At 37.3% G+C, this 24,576-nt stretch overlaps 1 protein-coding gene across 8 annotated transcripts in view; it reads left to right on the top strand.

Annotated features, from left to right (window-relative positions):
- USP45 (ubiquitin specific peptidase 45) overlaps nucleotides 1–24,576 on the top strand; it is a 48,950-nt gene that overhangs the window by 17,285 nt on the left and 7,089 nt on the right. For 5 of the 8 annotated variants that reach the window (XR_012054999.1, XM_030267635.3, XM_072926712.1 and 2 more), the window contains 8 exons: nucleotides 4,083–4,228; nucleotides 5,467–5,562; nucleotides 7,669–7,799; nucleotides 16,393–16,480; nucleotides 19,827–19,908; nucleotides 20,872–20,963; nucleotides 22,944–23,000; nucleotides 24,299–24,442. Coding sequence is in view for 7 of the 8 variants with exons in the window: in XM_030267635.3 (XP_030123495.2) it covers nucleotides 4,083–4,228; nucleotides 5,467–5,562; nucleotides 7,669–7,799; nucleotides 16,393–16,480; nucleotides 19,827–19,908; nucleotides 20,872–20,963; nucleotides 22,944–23,000; nucleotides 24,299–24,442 (836 nt within the window). In the remaining variant the exon portion in view is untranslated. Of the gene's footprint in view, nucleotides 1–4,082; nucleotides 4,229–5,466; nucleotides 5,563–7,668; nucleotides 7,800–16,392; nucleotides 16,481–19,826; nucleotides 19,909–20,871; nucleotides 20,964–22,943; nucleotides 23,001–24,298; nucleotides 24,443–24,576 lie in introns of those variants that run through there. The other 3 variants (XM_030267639.4, XM_072926715.1, XM_030267637.3) reach the window with 3 other exon arrangements.

Here is a 24,576-nt window from a genome sequence, read left to right as displayed (position 1 = left end):
TCCTGGCTGGAAAAAAACCTTGATGTCATTTATCTTCTTGCTTTCATACCATCTGCACCCCCAGACAGAGCTCAGTTTCAGCAAAGGCGGTACAGAAGTCCGTGTGTGCTGCAAATGTTTGAAATGCTGGCAAAACTGATTGATAGGGAACTCACAATAAGTTTCCCTTTGCACACGGATGTGTCAGCACCGCATGTGTTTGTACACCTGGTGCAGTAAGTGGCTCTGCTTTGTGGAGTGAATCATTGTCTGTGCTAATATTTGGCTTAGGAGTCTCAGTCACTGCCCATGAGGCTGGTGCTGAGCAGCTGTGGGACAAAGCAGTGTTCCCTGCATCCGGAGAGCTTATGGGACAGGACCACAGGTGAGTGGAGCAGGCACAAAAAAAGCTGCAGAAAAGAGCAGCAGGAAAAGAGTGCTTTGCAGGCAAGAGCTGTAGCAGAGGAGCAGCTTCTGCTGCCCTTCTTTCCAGGGCTCTGGAAGAGTGGGAAGGGGGCTTTCTAGTGTCAGGGAGAGCAGGGTGGTGTTAGGAAGCTTTGCTGAGCATGAAGCTGTGTCTATGTGCAGAAGCAGCTGTCTTGAGAGTTGGAGGTGGATATATTGGTGGGACCAGAGGTGGGTACTGACCTGGTGCCTGTAGGATATGATGATCTGGGTGGAGATATGGGCAGTAGGTTTTCGCAGAGTGCTCAAGCAGAGTGTCTGTGCAGCCAGATACACTTTGTCAAAGAAAGAGAAGGTTCCAGTGATCAAGGCACAACTTAGGTGAGAGTTTGCCTTGTATGACTGCATCAGAAAAGTCACTTCTGCAGCAAAGCAGCAGGAAGAGTCTGACAGAGGATCATGGTCTGAATGTGAGTCCCAAGCACAGTGGGATACTCTGTCCCTGCTGGGGATGGACAGGCCTGCCTAGGGCTGATGTCCACACTACCTGGGAAAGGCAGAGAGCTTAAGGGTCACAATGTCAATTCTCTAGCAGATGAGTTAACTAATGACAGAAATCTGTCTGAATTTAATTACTTCTGTGCTTTTCACCCCTCCTGCTCTCATTAATATGAAAAGGTCCTTTATAATAAATATTACTGCATGTGGACAAATGACTTGGACTGCTTCTTTTATTCTGTTAGGCCAGGAGCTGAAGATCCTTGTGGGCAGCTGCAGATGACAGCTGTTTTGATGGAATCCTTCAGCTGGGATCCTTGTGTATATACTGGCTTAAAAGTCACTTTTCATACCCAAAAACTTGCCCTTAAATTACAGATTTGCAAGATTGAGTCAGCAAGGGTCCATGAAACAGTTGTTCAGTGCAAATTCACTTAAAAAAATTACATATTAGCTTTTTGATTAATAACATGCTTGTAGCCTTGGGTTAATCTTGCAGAAGGACCCTCTAGCCCCAGTCTGTAGAAGTATTAGCTATCACAATCATTACCAGCATGTTCTATTAAGACTGACCAACTCTTTACATGTCAAGTAAACATTCAGCTTCAGGCCTGTCTGTCATTTATCACTGAGCCGGGGACATTGAGCAGAGCTAAATTAAAAACTGCTGTCCCTCCTCTGGCTCTGTATATGTACTTAAAAATATCTATGTGTTATAAGCAAGGCAGCAGGCAATGTTTGTAATGGCAAAACAGCACATTTCTGTCAGGATTTTTCCACAGATACAAAAAACATAGTAAAATATCATGTGGATTGTGTTTTTAAACTTATTAAAAATAAAAAGGCAGTAATTAAAACCTTCTGAATGAAAGGAGGTTCCTAACTTTGATACCACCATCCAGGCATTTTTCCAATTTGCTACTACTTTTCCTTATCCTTATACATATATCCTTATCCCTATATATATATATGTATATATATCCTCCTAATTATCCAGCTTCGTGGCAATCGAATGTCTGGTTCTCATTTCTTGTGTTTTGTAATTGCGTATTCATCCAGCTCTTATCACAAAGCTGGATGCTTCAGCTTTATTTTCCCTCCCTTAAATAATTTGTATGTGAGGTTCAGCAAATGGAACCTTGCTACTTGTGTGAAGCTGCCATTTAACCATGAAGTGAAATGCTTTTATCGAGTTTGCCCTGCAGATATGGTCCGCTGTGGCAGTGCTGTCCATATTTGGTGGCTGTGCAAGGAGAGCCAGGTGGTGCTGCAAAGCATAGCACAGTGAAGCGTGGACAGATCTAGGTTTGACATTTGTCATCCTGTACTGCTAAAGGGAAGAGAAAAATCTGCTTTTCCATATGCTTATGCTTTAATTTTTGCCTGCAGTTTTGTCCAGATGGCCCTGTGAACATTGTTTACTTTAAGATGCTGTCCCAGATGTTTTTGAATGCCGATGGATAAATGCAACAACTGTGGTATACTAATACACAAATTATTTCCACAATTTTGACTCTTTTTTCTATTTTTTTTTCCTCTTTTTAACCATCTCTTTTCCCCAGCACTACTCGGGATGGCCCACTTCTCTGAGGGGAAAACATCTCCAGTTATATTATTAAACTTCTGAGAGAGAACAGTGCCTTTGAGTTGCAGATAACTTGGAGCTCCCATTCCCATGCTGTGGTTGTTCTGAAGCTTTGTGGGTACATGATCTGCAGACACTGTAGCATTCCCCTTCTAAGCATGACATTTAAAAGGTGTTGCTTCATGTAGCCCATAAAGCAGTGACTGTTTAAGGGTGTGAGCAGCTCGCTTGTTGTTTGTTATAGTCAAAACCACTTTGTCTGCTTTTTCAAGGAGAATTTTACTTTGCCCTTGTACTGTCTTAATTTTCCATCTATGTGGAAAGGAGAGTAATTTAAAGCTGTGTAAGCACTGTTAACAAGAACATTTAAAAATGTTTTTAAATAGCAAATCACCTCTAAATCTGTTTTGAAAAACTCTTATACAGTTTGGAAGAATAGTTACACCTCGATGGCACTGTAGGTTGCAGGCAGACTGTGTCAGAAGCTTATTGCCAGATACAATAGATATTTTAATGACTTCTTTTTTATGCAATGATTTTTTTTTTCATTTTCTAAGCAAGAAGGTATTTAGGAGTGTACATAAAAGAACCTTTTGGCATGAGAATTTCATTAACGTAAATAGGTCTGTTAGTTTTTTCTCAAGAACACTTTAATGAGACTTCAATGTGAAACTCATTAGAACAAATACATGAATTCATATGTCAAGACAGAGATTGTAGCATCACAGTTCTTGGCATCTATTAAGTCCATAACTCGTTTACATTGATGTGCATTGTTAATCAATATTTAAGACACTGCAGATGTCAGTAATGTTCACATTTAGTCCTGCAACCATGACAGTATGAAAGTTGCTAGAAGAATTCAAGGCTAAATATTGTTATCGCAAGTCTTTCCATTACCTCTAGGCTACAAGTTAATGACTGTCTAACTTTTCTGCCCCTCATCTATTTAAATAATAAGTGAAACAAGGAATTGCGTGGTTGTTATAGCATAGTTTTATCAATTTTTTGTTACTTGAAATTAAAACACTAGCGTTGTATGTATGTGGATTGCATTAGTAATTCCTCAGGCTGTGACAAAGGGAGGTGAGTTAAGGAGCAAATGTAGGGATAATGAGTCCAGTTGGGCTGTTGACAAGGCAGTTGGAATGGTACACTGTAGCTGATAAAGACTTGCAGCGTTCAGTGGTAACTTTGGGCTACCTCCTTTCAAATGCACCAAAAAGCAGCCTTTGAGTGGTGTTTCTGATGTGTATGATGAACATATATCTCAGCTGCCTATTGTTAATAAATAACTCATTTTACTTTTTTATTACTTGTTTAATTGTGGAAGGTACAGTCTTATAGGACAGTATGATTATTATGGAAGGTTTTGTTGGATATATGTAGTTGTTGAGGGCGTTTTTTTACCCCCCAGGGCTTTATCTATTGATGTCTAGTTTTTTGGTTTTTTTGGTGTTTTTAAGACTGGATATAGCAGCTTAGAGTGTTATCAAGGTATCTTCCTTGATAATTAATTTTAACATAGTTAAAATTAATAAACATATTAATGCAAGGACTTAATTGATTAAGCTATGCAGTTATGTGGTCATATTAATCTATAATTTAATTATAGGTTCATCAAAAATCATACGTCTTCGTGAAGAAAACAGTGAAACAAGTGAAATACTGAAAGGGAAAACCTCTGGTAATGGTGCATCAGTTCCAGTTAAAGGAATAAATAATTTAGGAAATACCTGCTTTTTTAATGCTGTCATGCAGGTAAGATGGAAAGATCATGCCACTTTCTCTTAACAGATTTCCTAAATACTAAGTTGTTTTAATCTATGGGCTTCTGAAAAGGTTTTGAGTATTACGAATCTTCATTCTGCTTTCTGAGAGTCCTTTTCAAATTCTTTTTACTCTTCGCTATCCAAGGAGTGTTTCCTGTTATAATAAAAAAAAATTCCTGCATCACTGGCATTTTGCACAGTAATGAAACAAGTGAAAATGCCAAGTGTTTTACACACTGCGTATGTGCGTGGGTTGTACTGTAGCATATGGTTTTATTTGAAGTTCAGCATTATTAGTCATGGCTAATGCAGGGTATCACCATACTGCTGATGTGAATAGTGGCACTGTGTGCATAATGTAAATGTCTGCACTATTCATTGGGATGATTTTAAACCCCTACAATGGATGCAGTTATAAAATTACTTTTATCTATTATGTATTTTTATGACTACAATAAGAGGAATGAGCTATACTAATACACATCTATTGATGTTTAGTGTACAAGCAGTCCAACAGCCTCAAAAAAAGCATTAGCCTTAGTGGGTTTTATATTGCACCATCCTGTTGCTTGTCAGCTAAGCAGAGACATCTCTATGTCTGCAGATAAGTGAACAAGTGAAAGAAAACTGCTATAAAGGTTTTCTGCACTGACACACCTCGTGTTTATGATGTTGATTGGAAAATTCATTAAATGGATAGTAAAACTGCAAATTGTTATCTGTCCATACTTAGCACATTGTAGAAGCCTAAGTGATCTGCTGTCAGGGTTGAACAAATATAAAGAAACAAAGATGAGATATGTTGAGTTGATTTCTTTCCTCAATTCAGAAGGGTAATACTTTTCATTGTGCCAAAGCCTTTGTGCTTCATGGGGTATGGTGAGAGGGACTGCAGATTTTAAAAGAGGCAAATGATTTCTGATAATAATGTCCTCATCCTAAAAAAAAACCCAAAAAGAATCTTGTTGCTCAACATAAATAAAAAAGTTATTACTAGTGAACTATTTTGAAATTACAGAAAAATAAATAAATACAATTTTAGTAACAGTCAGATCAGTGATTTTTTTATTGTTCTTTCTAGTGGTTGGATCTAAACCTTAGTTACACGTTATGAAGTATATCTGGTTTGGTGTACCCCTGAATCTAGAATATATAACTAAAGAAACTCTGTAATTGAACTCTCTGCATGTTTCTTATAGTGGTTTTTTTTTTTTTTTTTCCTTTAAGAACTTGGCACAGACTCATGTTCTAAATGAACTGATGTATGAGATAAAGGAGAAAGGAACAAAGTTAAAAATCTGTCATACTTCAGATTCTCAATTGGTAAGTATGCACTGAGAAATACAAATTTGGGAAAACGTGGGAAGAAGCTGGAGGAAATCACATCTTTGTTAAAGGCACACTGTTACTCTCCCATTTCTTCCACATTTTAATTGTTCAGTGGGTTTACATTACCTGTGAACTTATTTCTTTTACACAAATCATTACTCAGCCCTGGAGAAGGAGGAAGAATTACTTGCTTTCACATTTTGTGATGTTGAAGTATCAAATAATGCCTTACCTTAAGAAAGAGCATCTGGCTTATTTTTACTTTACATTTAATTTCTTCAGCATGAATGTATGATACAGGAAATAGTGTTTGGCTCTATAAAGTGTCTGTGAAATATTTTATTCCAGTCCATCCCTGCCATTCATTGATAAGGCCTGTAAAGTTTATTACATGCTTCACAGGCCAGGGGATTAAATCTAGAGAAGCAACATTTTAGTGAGGAACAAATTTGTCCTCAAGCTTACTGCAGGCATATGGGAAAGTTTCACCTATGGCTATTATCCAAAGAATATTCTGCTGTTCCAGTCATGTCTTAGAGACTTGAGGTTTCATTATATGTTGTTGGCAATAAAGATAATACCCCTTTTCCTCTGCTAGCTGAAGGAAACAGTTTGCAGAGGAGTTTTTCTTAGTTTTTTCTTTTTTTTCCTGCTGTTTGCTGTGAGCTTTCTGGTGGCAGTGTGGGTAGAGGAGTGGTAATTTGTTTCAGATACCTCTGAATTGATGATGATTTCACTGTGTTGCTGTAGGTGGTGTTCATAGCTTCTCCAGGCAAGAACAGTGTGAAATTCAGTGCATTGCTGTCTTTATTTCCTCCAGTAGCAGTTCAGAGCAGCAAGATGTTTCATGAAGTTATCCTGAGCCACAACAGAGGTCTGGAGCTTGTTTTTGCCTGAAGGCTTAGCAAGCCACTGAGGTGTTGTCTTATGCTTGATGTGTAACTTGCACAGCCATAAGGCTGAAAGATTTATTTTTCATTTCATGACAATGCTTACAATTAAAATTAAGTCTTTGGAGCAAATATTGTGTTTTCTGGTCTTTGTATGCCAGTGCAGAATTTGACATTGAATAAGAGGGCTGCAGTAGTCTAATAGCAATGTAGAAACCTGCAGCTTCTTGCTTGGTAAGGGGTCATTTCCCACCTTCTGATAGTGCACATAAAACAAATACTTTATATTTGTGTGTATACATATTGCTCATGTTTTGTGTGGATCTGCTTTCTGGATGACGTGCCCTCTCCAAGTGTTTGTCTGGCACTTGTAATCTGTTTCTCTGAGAGTCAGGCCAGCTAGAAGGAAGCACTGGGGGCACATAGGAACCTTGGAGCAAGTTAAGGAGAGCTGGTGGTCTGTGGTCGTTGTGACATGTGGTGTATAAGCAGTGCAGGACTTTAAAATTCTGCTTTAAAATTGGCTTGATTGGCTGCTGGCTAGATCCTTCCAGACCCAGAACCTTCTGGCTGGGCTGAACATCATACCAAGAGGGGCTCTGCCAGATGCACCCTGTGCCTGTCTCGCAATGCCACAGGGGACGTGTGGGATATGCCATTCACCCTTGCTGTGAGCCACTGCTGGTACCTTCACAGCACCTGGTTTGTGGAGGAACAGGTTGTGTTTCTGTGGCTGCCAGATGTGTGGAAATTTCAGTTTGTGGCTCACAGATCAGAGAAGCTGGATGCCCCATTCCTAAGGCTGGGTAGTAGAGAGCCACTGAGCACAATCTTAGGCTGGCCCACGGAGGTGGTCACCTGGGTTGCCTGTCCAGATGAATTTCAGCGCATGTGAGGGTAGGAGTAAAGCAGGTAATACAAAGGTTGCCTGTTTTTGTGAGAACCAGACTGGCTCATTGACGTGCCTGTTTCCAAAGCTATTGGTTAGCACCAAAAATTGTTCAGTTTTGCAACTAATACTCCTTTAAATAATAAGCCTGCTCTTAAATTATTTCAATCAAATGGGTGACATGAACATTTAAAAAAACCATCCTGAAACACTCTTAAGACTGAACGTTACATTGCTCTTTATCATGTATCTAGTAACTTGAAAGAAGTCTTGTGTCATTACTTTTGAAATCTGATGTGTGATTTACCTTTGTTTTTGAAGGATCCTTTGGTGGTAAACCTGTCCAGCCCGGGACCTTTGACTTCAGCAATGTTCTTGTTCCTTCACAGCATGAGGGAGGCTGGAAAAGGTCCTCTGTCTCCTAAAGTGCTGTTCAGCCAGCTTTGTCAAAAGTATGTATTGTGTCCTCAAGCTCATCTTTCACTTATTTTTTTAATTTTAGTTTCCAGTGATGTGTTTCTAAGTGTGTAATGTCTGTTGTCCTTTCTAAAGAAACTGTTAGGTTTTTACCAGGCAGTCCAGAAAACATCTCCTTCATATTTTAAAGTTGAAGGACTCCTTGTTGCATGCCAGGGTTGTACCTGCTCTTTGTGTAATGTGTGGCCCAGTTCATAACCATGGATATTCAATGGGCTTCCAACTGAGTGTGAGGGGGCCAGAAGACGGCATGGTAAATCTGAAGAAAATAAGACTGCCTTCCAGGTTTTGTTGTTTGTTAGCATAAAGCTGTGCTAAGACTACAAAGTGTACATAGGTATTTTGTAAAAAAGAATAAGATTTTAAATGGGGAACTTCTGCTATGATGTCTAAACTTGGCATCAATTCAAAATTAAAAAGGGTCTAACAAATAAGGACTTGAAGCAGTACTGAAATGGCATATGGCTGCAGATTGCAAAGAGCTTACAAGCCCTAAAGAAACTCCTGTTTCTTGGTGTGGAAAATGTTTACAGTGGTGCTTTGTAGGTACTTTAAATTATGATGCAAACAATCTTGCTTTTAAAAACACCTGTAGAAGACCTACTTAAAAGTTGATACAAATATTTAAATATTGAATTACTAGTAACAGAATCTCTAGAAGCAGAGTAACTGGAGGATGGTATATCTGAATCTCATATTTAAAAAAGAATAATGTTGCATGTTAGTTTATTTGCTACAGTATTACTGCATGGAAATTTAAACATTCTGCAGCAGCAGCAGAGTTAAGAGGAAAGTTGCAGCTTCCTACCACGGAGTTCCAGGACAACCTTACTGAGCAGGAATGGATTTAAAATATGGTAGAAAGAAACAAAAGCTTTTCTAATAGAGCAGGGACAATTTAATTCTGTAAAGAAACAAGTCATTGCCTTTTCTTTATTCTCAAAATTCAGCTTCAGAAATTTAATATTATATTTTTTCTATTGTGCTTGTCTTCCTTTTGATTATTTTGAGCTGTAAAAGGAAATGTGTGTAAAGTTACTGTACAGCATTTTTGAGCAGTGTTCTTTGTTTAGCATTATCTACCTGGAAGAACAATATATAGGGAAGAAAACTATATTGTTTTCTCACTCCTCCTTGTGTTTCAAGGCTCTCTCAAAAAATGTGAGTGTAAGAATTTAATTTGGCTGGGAAATAGAAGGAAAATTATTAAATAATACTAGTAGTTTTTTCCCAGTTAGTATTAAGGATTGAAGGGAAAAAATTATGTAAAACATGTTTTGAAGCCGACCTTAGCAAATTGATTGTGAAATAATCACAATGCAGTGCGCTTCAGATGGCATGGTATTTCTAGAAGTGACAGGTATTTTATGTCTGCTCTGTGTGTCTATAGTCATTGAGCGATGTCAATATTAAATCTCAGCTATCTAGTTGTTCAGTTGTTGTTGTCTTTTAATCATTAAGAAGTACATACATTTTAACTAGCAGCTAAAATTGAAGCATTTTAATGTGTTTGGTAGAGTTTTGCTGTTTAGACATATATCTACCAGCTCCTACCATCACTCGCCTTCAGCCCTACTTTTTACTTTCATTATCTTTGCATAACACCACTTAGATACAAATCCTCTACTATCAATAACAAAAGTGTCAGCCACATCGTATTAGTGAGAAGTTAGATGTTCAAGGACAGTAAGGGGCTGGACAGGTATGACAGAAGGCTTTGGTCTTTGGATTGTTTTCTCATTGTTGGTGGAACAAGCAAGAAACAGGGTTTCAGAAAACTCAGCAGTGTGCAGTGGTAATAGTAGGAGAATGGGAAATCTTTATCTTTGCAAACTGAATACATTTACTATTTATTAGCTTTAACAGTATGAATGCAGTGTTCTGTCATGCCATTTTTACAAGCCTTTTTCTTTCTTTTGTTTTCAAGTTGGCTTTCTATTTTTCATCGAAGTTGAAATGCAAGAGAGAGCAGGGCAAGACTGCAGGAGTTTCATCTAGGAAGAAATCTGTGTTACTGCAGCGTTCTCTGTAAAACTGCTTCTTGAGTGCTGCCAAGAGGTTGTGTTGCTGAAGTAATCCTAGAGGCAGGCACTACCTGTGGTCTTCATATTGCATTAGTACAAAGTCTTTTTATACAACAAGCAAGGCTCAAACAACAAGTTTCCTAAAGAGATGACAGGATGAATGTGTCAAAGGAAGAACTACACTGACACAGCTACCAGGGAGAAGGACATGGGGAAAGACATTACTATTCTGATAGTAATGTTTTGGGTTTATATATTACAGCCTCCTTTTCTTTTTTTTTTTTTTTTTTTTAATTCATTCTTTCCCCATCACAGATCTTGCTGTCTCAGTGCAAGTATACAGTATATCACTATACTTTTATTCAGTAAAGAATTTATGAAGGAGATTGTACAGATAGTATAGGATAGAAAAGGGTGCAGACACTGCCTCATTCAGCTACAGCTCTGGCTTGTCCCAAAACTTGCAAGTGGATACATGTTCTCTGCTCAAAAGCAGTAAGGGAACTGGTACATTGTCGTTTTGCAGTCATTTGCAACTGCAAACTGCTTATTTAAGAGTCTGAGGAGATCATGGTGTGAAGTTCATAATCTTGTGTATGAAAGGTGCTCTCTCTTTTTTTTTTTTTAATTAAATAACAAAAAAAATGATACCAAGTGTTAATTTTATCAAGTGGTGGAGTAGCCAGGTTGAAGAAGGGGAGAAGAAGAAAAGAAGTGGATGAGTCTTTCTATAGCAACTGTTTAGTGTCTGGTACTAATTCATCCACTGTTAATTTTGTTAGTGTTGCAGCTGTCAGATGTTTTATGAGGACAGATTGTGAGCATAGCTACGGGGCCCTTCTGTTGGTTTTCCACTATGCTGAATATCAGGACTGCAGACTTCTGACTTATCTGGAGACTTAGTGACTAATGCAACACTGATGTATTAAGAGGACATACATTTTATTTCCTTTATTTGTTATGATTGAGTAATTTTATTGGTGGAAGAAAGCTTAGTTTTGTGTAGCAAGTACAGTGTGTAAGTGATAAGTCTAGAAAGGAGTTACAGAATTTAGCTGCTTCAAACCTCCATTAAATAATTATTAATAGTGGTATATTATTGCTACATTACCATGCAGGAAAAGATACTTCCCTAACAAAGATTTTGTTGGTGTTCACAAAATCTATATAGGTCTTTATTCTTCAAAGACCATTATTCATCCTTCCTTTCCATGTGCAGAAAGTAGAACTGAAGGCAGAAGTGGGACTGGCAGAATTGAGGTCATGTGTGGTTAGGACTGTTGATATTAACAGAATGATAATTTCGGAGGGGAAACCTAAACAATTCCACATTTATCACTTCTGAGAGGAAATGCTAAGGAAAACTAAGGTAAAGTTATACAAGATATAAGAGATAAAGGAAATAGGATTTTTCTGATTAAGGAGTCTTTTTGAGCCTTTTCTTTTTAAATAATACTGCTGTATCTAAGAAGATATTGAAAAATAATCTTCTTAGAAAAGATTGTATTGCTTGTTTATTTTTCTCATTTGACTTTTACCATGTAAGTATAATAGCAGCAGAACACACAGTTTGTTTCCTTGACCAGTAGTTAGGAATTATTTTGTGTCCTTGTCGTGCCTCCGTGTGCCTTGCTGGTGGTGCTGTGTCATGTTGAGGAGATCTGACAGAAGAGATTACACTTCTGGGCAGCGGCAGTTGAGAGATTGCATGTCTTTTTTTTTTTTTTTCAGCAAACTTTGTCAGAGTTTTCATAATTTTAAGAATAAGTTTCTGAGTGCAAAGTAGGCAAATTGCACGTAAAAGTGTGTGCTGGCAGCAATCATCTTTATGTGTTCCTGAGCTTTATGTTCACTTCTGCTCAGAAGGAACATCTGTGTAGCATTTTGGAGAACACAGGTATTTTAAGTGTGTGGTATTGGTGAGCTGTATAAGCAGAGTTTATAGACAAAATGAAGAAGAAAACCAGTAATTTTATTAGGTACATTGGCAGTGTATTCTCCATTTTGGTTAACCAGAATTTAGGGAGTGGTAACAAAAATAGGAAGACTTTATGTCAACAGAGACTTGAATATTGGGATTTCAGGCAGGAGAGAACATGAAAAGAAGACATGACAGCAAGAGAAGACAACGAATAATAAATTAGCTATGCTTCTTTAATTGCCCTCATAAGAGTTCAAGGAGCTGTCTGTGAAACTGAAAAGCAACAGATTTAGAGACAGGGAAAGAAAAGGAGTTTTTTTAGCATTTTATAGGGCTAACCTGTGGAACTTGTAGTCAGAGCAGAGTACTGTTGGAAATCTTAGCAGGACTTAAAGGAAGAAAGACTAGATCTGGTGCATTGCAAGAAAGCAGAGGTATCTCATTTTCCCTTCTGGGGGAAGGTGAGACAAACCAGGTGGAATAAATCAGCCAGTACATCCAAAGGCAAGTTAAGTGCTGTCTATCCATGCCCTTTAGATAGTACAGTTGTGACTGGTGTTATCTGCTACTTGCATGTGGAGGCAAGCCCATGTTTGGCTGGGCTCCTCCTAAGCACCTCCTACCAAGCAGAATTATGTAGTGTAATGTACTACATCAAAGGATTCTTGTGCATGTTGCTTTACTGAAAAAATTGAATAGTATCTTCTGTTTTCTGTTTCCAAGTGCTCATTGTTGTTTCTAATATCTTCTAAGGTATTAGGCTATCTTCTGCACAAAAATAGTAATTCTTGAAAGGATAACTTCGGAGAAGATTTTTATTAAAGACAGTAAAAGTATGACAGCTCTGTGCAGTATGATTAAATGACTTTAATTGCATCCCCGTTCTGTTTTTAAAGCATAGCTTAATTTCCATCAAATTAATATAATATAGGAGTTAAAACTATTTTTTTTTAATACTATGTTACCATGTAGTTTTTGTTATTACAACATTCTAGGAAGTAGATCATCCTGAAAAGTATTTTTTTAACTTGACAGTCAAGCAATTATAACTGCTCTCCAGATGAGCAACAAGAGGCTAGTAGATGTCACAGTTGTCCTTCACCACTTCTGGCCATTAGCAGGAGTTCAACCTGTTCTGTCATTATCCTGCTGACACTGTACAACAGGTTGTATCGCATTGGCACTGGCTTCCATATGTCAGCACATCTGTGAGCGGTCAACTCAACCAACCATCTCCAAGTCCCCCACTTTTGCCAAGGATATTGCTTGAAGCATATTTTCAAGGAGACGAGAGCACACATCTTTTAGTTGTCAGATTTCTGTGTATCAGCATGGATTAATTCCTTTTTTGTCTCTCATACTGGTTTAAAAGTGTAGGAAGTTTCCAGTAAATGCATTGTGAGGTGTAAAATTCCTTCTTTTCTTTTTGTTATTTTTCGGTTTCCTCTTGTGGTTCCCCATCCAAAACAAATACACTAATTTCAAGTATTTTTTCACAAAACATGAGATATTTAGAATTATATGCAACATTACATAGCATGCTTTGTACATGAATGACAGATTAAATATATTTTAAGGAGTGTTAACAATGATGTAAATTGTCAGTCCAAGTAAATGACTCAGCCTTACAGGGAATCTTTACAAGTCACTTTCCCTACCAATTCACCTTTAAAGTAGTAGCTGTTACATTCCCATCATCCTTGTTTCCATTGAAATCAGGCATATAAATTTAATACAGTCCCTGAGAAGCCTAAATAATCTTGTAAATTACTTGTACTTGTAAATGCACTGTGTTCTAATAAAATGAAAAAAAAAAAAAACCCAAAACAAATGAAAATGAAAAACTTCCATGGCTGAACTAATTTCCTCTTCTCTAATTTAAGCGAATAAAACTGTGTGGAACATGCAAGTAAATTATTTTACTTTGAAATACAAATTAGGAAATTAATTTGCACCTGAAATGATTTTTGTATATTCTACAGTGGGAGGTTATAATGCAGTAACAAAAAGTATGTGTGGGGCTTTTTCCTGATTTGCATTGAAGATTTTGTTCTGTGAGGTGTCTCTGCAGTGAAAAAAAAAACCCTCCTGTAACAGTGTTGGAATTTTTGCTTGCTCCTTTGTCAAGTAATTATTAATTTTTCTTCCCTTTTATTATAGTGTCTCTTGAAGAGGTCCTGTTTTGTTGCTAAAAAATAGTAAAATCCCTATTAGTACCAGGATCCACAACATGTATATGTGGAGGATTTTCTTGCTATACTGGAGTTATTAGTGTGCCTGTGTTGTAGGAGATGGGCTGAATATTCTCATTGATTCTCACTGTATCAGGAAAACAATAAATTTCACATAAATTAATGATAATACTGCGGCTAACTAACCAGATTTCTCAGAATTAAATTGTTTTTGGCATTCTGGGTTTTTTTCAGATTCCTGGACATTCAGTGAGAGAAAACTGTTTTGACGAATTGAAAAGTGAAAGTGTGCATGCATGTAAACGTGCATGCAGCTACATATGTTATTTATTTTTTAATGTATATTGAGTGTTTTATTGGAACCAAAATAAAGGTTCAGGGCTTTTCAGAAAGTATTTTCAATTTATAATAAAATTTATTAGAAATAAAACATGTGATTTTAGTAGAAGAAAAGGTGATATTTTAGGAATATTAACCAAAATATTTAATTTTTAAGATTATTTCAGTTTTTAAAATTTGAAATAAATTTTTGAGGTTGACTTGCTCATAAAAAAAAATCACTTTCAAAAGAAGGCTTAATAAAGTTACCCTCTCTACTGATTTCAGATTTTATAGTAAGCCTCACAGTACAGTAGCATCATTACATCATTTTTAACTAGGGATATTGTCAACTTTGTTTCAAAAACTAGATATCAAGTGCAAATGTGAAAGTATCTTATTTGTAAATGTGAACATGTTGTTTTGCATATGCAGGTCCAGATTTGTTCCACTTAATTTTAGGCATTGACCTTAGACATTTGAGTTGTCACCTTCAGTCCTTCTCCAGTTACACACACCCCAAAGTGCCTGCGGGGAGCAGTTCAAAGCTGAGACCCCTGTGTCACTATCCTGCCTGTAGCCCATGTCCTTCTGCGCCCTAACTTGGTGTCTTGACACCTTGCCCAGCTTTACATTTTACTGTTGTAGGCACATTGCACATCTGGGGTGGTTTCTGACCACCTTTAATTTCTCCTGTCCATGAGCACAAACTTCTAAGGCAAATCTGAGCAGCTTTAGTGTATGAGTGGGATTGAAGCCTCACTAACCCTCAAGAACCCTGAGCAGATGAAGAGCTCTACTGGGCAAGTGAGATCATTGTGCCGGGGGAATACCAATATGTATTTGCACCTCTGTGTACTGGCTAGCCACAGCATGCAATCCACAGCTCAGAGTGAAAACTGGTTTTAAAGTGTGTATTAAATAAAATTGAGGAGCTGAGTGAGTGGTTGGTTTTTCTGGCTGCTCTGCCAGTTTGATAAAATTCCTGTTTGAGCTATGCTACTCCAGTTGTCCCCTGTGCTAGATTTTGGAAGGGATGTGCATGGTTAGGTCTGTGTGTGCTTGCCTCAGTCTGTAGCAAGAGTCACAGCTGCCATTTGGTGGCATTACTGGAAATTCAGAAACCTACCTGTTGCAATCCTGAGTGACTTACTCTAGGAGACCCTGCTTGGTCAGGGAGGTTGGGTTAGGTGACCTCCAATGGTCTCTCCCAACCCCTTGTGATTCTGTGGAATCTCATTTTAGATTAAGTAGTTCAAGAACGTAATTAAAGATCTAAAGGGTAACCTGCCTGGAAAGACAGGTATGGTTTGGCCAGTCAGTTACACTTAATGTGAACAGAAATGTGTTAGTAGTGAATACTTTTCATTCATTTGGGGTTGCAAAATCCTGAAGATTCAAACTGTTTATTAGGAGCCTTCTGGCTGTGGTAAGGAGAAGGATCTATCTAATTCTATGTAATCTATGCCTGAAAAATGTGTACATTTAGATGTACATTTAGGTGCTGTGAATACTAAAAAAAGAATTCAACATTTCTTGAATAGTAGTAATTGATGCTACTGAATGGCTGTCTCAGAACTGATGCAACATTACCCCTGTGCAGTTGCCTAAAAGATCACCAGTGTTAATGGGAGCATAGTCACAAAGAGACATTTTTCCTCTTCTGGCTTGTGGGGGTAATGCAGATGTTGCTGGTGATCTAAAAGGACTGTTTATGCACATTTGAGATTTCTCCTCGATTGAGAAAAGGGTGAGATAACAAAGGAGGTTAAGCACTTGGAAAATCTTCCTTCTCTCTCTTCTATGACATTGGGAATGTCTGGTGGTACGGAAATACTGGTGTAGTCTGTCAGGAAAGGGCTGCTAGCATGGATGAGGCTCTACTGGCAAATCTGTATTTTAGTTAAGCCATACTCCATAGAGTCAAACTGCAACCCAGGTTAAAGTGCAGCCTTGTTGGCAAAATTGCCTGCTGCACCAGGAGCTTCCTAAAGCCCCATGAGGTTCTGCAGGAATTGTACCTATTTGTACCCCAGCAAAGTGTCTGATGTTGATGTTGTCTTGTTAAGACTCTCCCAAGATAATTTAAACTTCTTTCCTGTTTCTTTCATAGGGCTCCTCGATTTAAGGGGTTCCAGCAGCAGGACAGCCAGGAGCTTCTGCACTATCTGTTGGATGCAATCAGGATTGAGGAGACAAAAGTAATATCTTTTGTGTGTCTTTTAAAAGTGAACTACTAGTCATTGCTTCAATGTTCTTCATGTTCCCAGTGTTTTAAAGATGTATGTAGTGAAGCAGGAATGTCTATTTTCACTATCTTGAGAAAATTATTTTTTTTGAAAGATACTTATGTTCATGTTGATTTGTTAAAATAGTTGATTGAAATCAAAGTTTCAGTTAGTAGGAGGAATATAATAAGCAGAACATGATAACTTAAAGTTAACATGATAACTTAAAGGCAAACAACTTAAAGGCAAGTTGTTTGCCTTTAAAGAGAGGAAAAGGAGGAATAAAGGTCATCTGAGACATCAAGAAAGTAAAGGTAGGACCTCTGTGTTAGCTGGCAAAGTGAATTTTTAAAGCTTTGGATCAAAAATTAGCAGTTCTTAGCTATGGGTCTGCCCACAATTTTAACAAAAAATTTTCACTGAAAACTGTTGTGGGAGTGGGGAAAATCTTGCAAAATTTCTTGTGTCTCTTGAAAGTGTGAAGAACTCCTTGCTTTATCAATAAGGTGCTGCTTTTCATTGCTTAAAATCTACAAGTATGTGAAGTATAGGAGTTTGTTATATTGAAAACGTCCCTGTGTGAGTTTTTTTTGTTTCTTTTCCTTCATTATTTGTGCTTTCTACATTGTTCATGCAAGAAAGGGAGTGTTTGGTTGCTATTTTGACCGTATCAGATTTAATCTGTCTGACTTAGTCTTGGACCCTTCTTTTCAGATGATACTTTGTGGTAAACAGCCTTTTCTAGGCTTCTTCTAAAGGAAGGCCTTCAATCTTGTACTGACCAGAGTACTTCCTCTTCCCTTTCATTTAGTAACCCAATGAATGTCGTGATTCTGAGCTGAATTATCTGACAAATAAGATGTAAAGCTGTGTCTGAGCCTGGTTCCTGGCACTACAGTAGAGCTGAACAAATCTCCATCCTGGCAGAATATGAATATTTATTGGTCTTGTCAGCATTTTTGATTCTAAACAGAACTGAACTGCAAGAAGAAACAGTCAAACCTTGACACACACGCTTAGAAAATGATGTCTTGAACACGGCACACAACAGAAGCAGCTGACTTCAATTAGAAAACAGTTGTTACATTTTTGCAGCAGAGGGAAACTTTATTATTATATTTTTTTTATTTTCATGTAATAAAAGGTGAAAACTATGTTTTCTTGACAAAGGAGGAATCACAGAAAGCAGGATTATTGCAACAACTAAGCTGCTTCTCCAGGAGGGGCTTGTGCTTTCCCCTCAAGTCAGTCTGCTATCAGCTTCACCAATGGATGTGCCATCATTGCAATAACCTGCATTAGCATTTGCCTTTTGAATCATTTATTATTAGAGAGCAGTGACAGCTACAGTACCTACCTCAAAAGAGTGATGGAAGGTGGTAAGAATTTACAGTGATTTTTGGGTAGTATTTCTGCCACTCCAGCAACAGGCAGAGAGACGTGGGTGCCACCCTGCCCTGCAATTACATCTCACTGCTGCCCTAATGGTGCATGACTGCAAACACATCTTTATCACCTCGGGGTGCTCTGCCACCGACAGTACTAGTAAAAGCTCTCTCCCCTCCCTCTCTCTTTTTTTTAATTATCCCATATTTCAGGTCTGTAGATGGCAGACAACCAGCAGGCAGGAGCCCAGCCAATTCCTGCTTTCCTATCCCTGTCAGGATTAGTTGTTTTTAAACACTTAGCTTTGATGAGAAATACATATAATACATAATATAACACTAGTTATAGGAGATAACCAAAAATCCTGTTATACTTTTTCCTCTTCTGTGTGGTTTTGTGTTTGTATCTGACACCAGTGCTGAACTTTCTCATATTCCCTGAGGAAAAAAGTTAGAAAGTGTACACAAGTGGACTTTTCAACTAAAAGCTTGGCCATATAACAATAAAGATGACATAGCGTCTGCCGTCTCCAGCAATGTGGGCTGGAGATGGTTTCACACCGGGGCCTGAAGTGGCTGAACCCTGCTGCTAATTGATTAATGTCTGCTGCCATTGTCCACAGCACCCTGCCCATTCAAAGACTATGTCTTTCTTTGACCTAAATAAATGGTTCAACGCGCTAATCCCAACAAAAGGGTTGCTTATGGCCCTAAACCCATTTATGGTGCTCAACTTCATGAATTACCTATTGATTAATCCTTTTAGTATATTGTTGGCTTTAAGATGAACAAAGCTGAGCTCAGGGCAGCGGGAGTTAATTCACAAGCCAGGTCACATACTCATAAGGTCGGAGTATGACTTGGTCTGATGGGTGCCTGAACTGGAAACCAAACCTCTGACACTGTCTGTCATCCTCACACTACAGTGATATGTGGCTTGGAAGTGTGGTGCTTTGCTGCCTGGAAACTAGAGCCAGCTATTAATCTTTTCCTGTTACGACAGAGGGTTTGAGTTGCTTGCAGAAGGTTTGGTATTTGTCTCTTAGAATGGTACTTTGCTCTAAGTGTGACTTCGGTATTTAATTATAAATGTCATTAGCACACCAACAAGGGAGACTTGTACGTATTACTAGAGTGTGTGGATCAGAGAGACAGGACATTTGCCAGGAAAAGGGAAAGCACAGGTCATGCATGGGTAGTTAGAGTCAGGGGACCTGATTCATCCTCCTGCTTCCCTCTCTGCAGCATGTCAGAGGTTGGGCTTTTCTACCAGCCCATGCAGTTCTGCTGCCAGAATACAATGCCTCTCCACCTCCAGGCAGTTGAGAAATAACTGCAAGGGGAAGCACCCCGTCTGGAGGGGCAGCTACAACTCATTAATGAATTTGCTTCTTTCTGATCCTTCTTTCAAAACTGTAGCTTTTAGGATTTTTTTTTTTTTTAGTAAATATTGGTAACATTTACATGAATTTGTAAGAAGTTTTCTTTCTCTTCTAAGGTTTTCTAACATACCTCTGTAACTGGCAGTGCTAGAAAATAAACAGAAGTGATAAAAATACTGCCCAAATGCAGTCACTGAAGTCTGGCTAGTGGAAGACTCTTAGCTGCCTCCCAAGTATTTTGTATCCTAGTCAACCAGTGTAAGTCCATTCGCAGTGGGAGAAATGGATAGCATTAGTTCGCTGAAACTTTCATCGTTTCTGGGTAACCTGTGAAGTGCTCTATGATGGTTCTCTTTTAAGGGAAGGACATTTTTGGATGATTATCTACTAAAGTTAAGCTTATGTAGTTTTGACATTGTTAGTGAAAAACAACAATAGTTTTACAATATTACATTACGTTAATTAATGGAAATAGGACAAAATAAAATCTAATCTATGACTTGTTTTTAGAATGTTTACACTTAAAATACTTGGTTTTGTTTTTATTTCTAGCGTATACAAACTGGTATCTTAAAAGCATTCAATAACCCAACTACTAAGACAGCAGATGAAGAAACTAGAAGAAAAGTCAAAGGTATGCAACTCTTTATTGAAAACTTCTAAAACTGCACTAGTCTTTAGCATTTTCTTCAGAGCTGCCTATTTGGAACAGGAGATCTGAAGTGCTGTAATGGCCAGACTTTATTCTGTGTTACTCTAGTGCCGCCTAGTGCATACCTAAAGCGTACAGAGCTTAGTGTGTGCTGACTTGCATCTGTGTATCCAGGAGAAAGGCTCCCCAGTGTTAATCCATCTCTTAATATAGGTAGAATTTAATTTTGTTTTCTCAAATAGCCTGCTGTATATTTGTTACATAGTCATAATTACTTTATACTCAGAGGGGCCACTCTCCCCAAATAAAACTGATTTCTGTCAGTTGACTGGTACTGTGAGCACTGTAAATACAATTACAAAGTCAAGAGAGGCAGCTGCTTCTAAAGAAGGTGGGTTTTTTTCGAAATAAGAGGTTTTTGTGGGTTTTTTCATGTGTTTGTTTATTCAGTAACTCTAATATTTTTTAATTAAAGTCCTAATGATTAAGATATTTTGTAAGTCATCCTTCCCAAATCTGGAAAAGTTAAGGCATAAAGATGTATTATAAAAGGATTTTGTTACATTTTAGAGCTTTATAGTTGCAAAAAACATTTCAAAAGGGTGAGAATCTCTCTGCTTACCCCAGTGTCTATATCAAGGCAATGCAATATTATTTATTCAAAAGGAAACTGAGATTTAAAAAGCTTCTTAAGAGATACAATATTATTACTCTGTTACAGAAGATGGGGAAGAGAAGGATAAAAAGGAACCTTCTCAATAAAATATTTTTAAATGTCGAGATAACACAGTATATGATGTATTAGTTACTGTATTGTGTTTAAAACTTTTTGACTATGTTTAAAATTGTGCTTTTGTAATATATCTTGGAAATAATTTTGTTGTAATAATAGTGTGGCATTGGATGTGTTATTTTTCACATTTAAAAAAGGCAATGTTTTTTCAGCATATGGAAGAGAGGGTGTGAAGATGAACTTCATAGATAGGATCTTTGTTGGTGAATTGACTAGCACTGTCATGTGTGAGGAATGTGAAAATGTAGGTATTCTGGAATTTGGTTTGATGTGGAATAGATCACATACTGGTTTGATTACATTGTATTGAAAGTATAAAATTGTGTTGCCAATTTTATACTTGTTTGTTTGTAAAAAGAAGACTTTATTGAAAGTTTCTAATTTGAAATTATTTATTCCCTCTTTAAAGCATTATCCTCCTAAACCTAAGAAGAGAGATCCTTTTAATTCAAAAAGGATTCAAATACTGGGCTTGATTTTACATCTGACTTAAGGCTGGAGGTTCCAAATTCTATAATCGTATGTGTTACATGCCAGTGTTATTTGATATTTTTGAAACACCTATTTAAAACATAAATCCTCCTGCCTGCTCTTCTGGGATACACCTGAAAATTGGAAATTACTTACTTTTAATTAGAATGAGTGGGAAAATGCTAAAATTACTTCTTTTTCTTTGAAGTATTTTTTATAATTAACATAATAACAGTATAATTAACATTATAACAGTATAATCCTTTCATAATTAATATTACTGACATTCCATCATAAATGCTTTCCATGATCCTTATAATTTTTTTTTACGTTTGCCAGAGAAAAATCTTAATTGCATGCCTTTTTAAATCAAATGTTATATTTGTGTTTGGTTTAAACATTCTATTTCATATTATAGAGATTAAGTAAATTAATCAATTTGAAAAATTAAGCACAGTCCTGCAGTGCCAGGTAAACTTCCCTGTGTGTGATGTGCAGATTACTCTTCAATGTGCTACTAGTACCAATGAAGAACTCTGACCCTATAAAAAATAGAGGTTGTATGTATTTTGCATGTCTCATGTATTTTTGCTAGCTTCTTATATTCTGCCTGCATAGGACTTGGGAAAATGCTAGCTGCAGCCCTTTGAGGAAGAGTTTAGGCTTCATTTTCCTTTGCTTGCACTGGCAAGATATTTTTGATACGTTTGTTCATGCAAACTGACACTTTAGAGGAACCCCTGTTTGAACATTGCTCACCAGGCAATCAGTCAGTAACCAGAGCTGCCTCCTTTTGATCTCATTTATTGCTTTACTGGAACCTAAACATTCCTGAGTCCTTCGCACAACAGGTAAAAATAAGCTTGCAGTCCATACCAAATGTTACAAGTCGAAGATGGGGTCACAAATATAGGAGAAGGGACATGGTGACAGTAGTTGATGGCATGGCTGTGACTTAAATCTACAATATGATTTTTACTTCCTTTTTTAAGGTTTTGTTTTTCACAGTCTTTTCAGAGGTAAGATAAGTCAGTTTTGGAAGGAATTTGAGAACAGCAAAGGAGAGAGCCTAAGGAACTTAGTGATAAAGGCAGATGGAAAGTGCTGAAAGAGATTGTTTTTAGGTATGTTTTGCAAGAATTTTCCAGCTTATACATGGCAAAATGAAAACTCAAATGCAAAAATGAGGTTGTTTTTTTTTTCAAGTCCCTTTTCCCCTGTAATTGTATTTATTTTACCAATTAGTAAACAGTGTCAAAAAATCTAACAAAGCTTTTTACTGTAACCAATAAGACTGACTTAATCTTAACTGAGAGCATGAGGTTAGAACCTCTCACATAACTGTCATTAACCAGTCCTTGCTGCGTAACAGCTCAAACACCTGTGTAGAAGTATCCAGAATCAGGAAACTCTGAAAGTTTAGCATTCTGCAAAATGGTCCCACAGAGAAAAATCCATCGGGAGTGCAGAGAAAGTGAACACCACACTGCTTCAAGTCAGTTCATGCCCAGATGAATGGCCTTGCCCTTTACATGCTGGAGTTTTTTGTGGTGTTAGAAAGAAAATTAGAGGTAACTTAATAAATTTTTTAAAAAGTTAATGGGAAATTCTTCATTGTAGTTTCATACATCTAGTAAGTAATTAGCTTGTTGTATAGCTTTTGATAATAAATTGATTAAATAAAGGGAGCTATGTGCTAAACCCATATACTGTTATACTTTGTGTTTAAGTGCATTTTCTTTTTTTCTTCAAGATTTCAACAGTAAAAGAACCTTTCATTGATCTTTCACTTCCTATAATAGAGGAGAGGGTAAGAAACAGAATATGTAATAAGTAACTATTACTTCCAGTAGATTGTTTTTAACAGCCTTATGAAAATATTTATCCATATACACATAGTTTTGATTTAAGCCTAATAATGTAGCCTTGTCCATAAATACATGTACTGTTACCATCTATTAATTATATAATTATATAATTATATATATATATATATATATATATATATAATTATATATATATATATATATATATATGGGCATACAATGTCATAAGTGAATATATCTTTAAATTATTCAAAATTTTCATCAAATGCCTATAGTAACCCACAGAATATATAGGTCTCAGATTAGCTTCATTTAATAGTATGTGCTTACATAAATAGAATGAGTCCCTTGGGCTGATGTTTACCTATAGGATGAGACACTTTAGAAATGGATATTTGAATTTATTTATTCTGGTGTTCTCAGCATTTTATGGACTGCCTCTATTAGCTGCAGAGGAACTGTGTTCCTTTGAAGGCATAAGCTATTTTTTTAAGGACTTGGGCTTTTCATTTGAGAGTAGTGGGTGTGGGCTGGGAGTGATCCTTCCTCCATCCTGCATATATTCATCTACATTTAAGGGAGAGTAATTAATGTTATATTTATTTCTGTATAAAATGTATTTTTCTCCAAGAACCAGTTTTTTTCATAACCAATTATTCATCTTTGTTGGTGCACTGAGTGCAGATGCCTGTGCGAGTTAAGTCTTTAAGATAATTTTGAATATCTGGGCCCTTGTGCTTCCTGGCTCCCCTGTGTTGTTGGGTTCTGTTTGAGAGTGATTTCTGTGGCTGTCCTGCACTTACCTGAGCATGGGCATTACTTTATAGTCAGCACTTTCCTTTACAGGTGATATGTGCTGCTGCCAGTAATGTCATTGGGGTGGGAGTGTGGCAGCTCTGTTGTCACAGGCTGCACCAGGGACTGTCTTAGGGAGACCTGTGTCCCTTTTGGTAAAGTCACGTCTCCTACAGCTACGCATGTGCTTATACAATAGGAGAATACATTATTTTGTATTGTATTACATACAGAAATTTTGTATCATTCCTATTCCTTGTGGCTTTCAGTTGAATCTTCAGAGATACTGACAGTGAGTTTATGATTAAAAAAAACCCCTAGAGAGTAGCCTTATATCACAATTCAGGGGGCCATTTAATTGGTTTTATGTAGGTTGCTGTTTTCTAAAATAAAGGAAAAAATCCACCTACATTCATCTTTTCTGTAGGTTGCAAAGGAATACAAAATTGACATGTTGCTTTTCCTAATTTCCTGTCTAATTTCTTAGGTTGCAAAACCTGCGCCCTTGGGAAGAACAGGTAAAAGTAAAAGTGTACAGGAGGCAGATCTTAGTCAGTATAATTGTTCTTCTCTCGGTACTCTGAATAATCAACCCAAAATTGTCAAGAAACACACTTTAACAAAAGATAAGGTAAGAACTTAAATACTCATACTAACCAGTCATCCTGAATTAACTCAAGTTTCTAGGGTGCCTGAGAACTTCTAGGGAATTTTGACACATGTCAGTGGGGTTTTTTTTGTATACATATAGCTGACATAGACTAG

This window comes from Taeniopygia guttata, chromosome 3 (assembly GCF_048771995.1).
Source record: "Taeniopygia guttata chromosome 3, bTaeGut7.mat, whole genome shotgun sequence".
NCBI classification, from domain to species: domain Eukaryota; kingdom Metazoa; phylum Chordata; class Aves; order Passeriformes; family Estrildidae; genus Taeniopygia; species Taeniopygia guttata.
The sequence above is the reverse complement of the archived record's forward strand: the minus strand, read 5'-3'. Positions and strand labels throughout refer to the sequence as shown.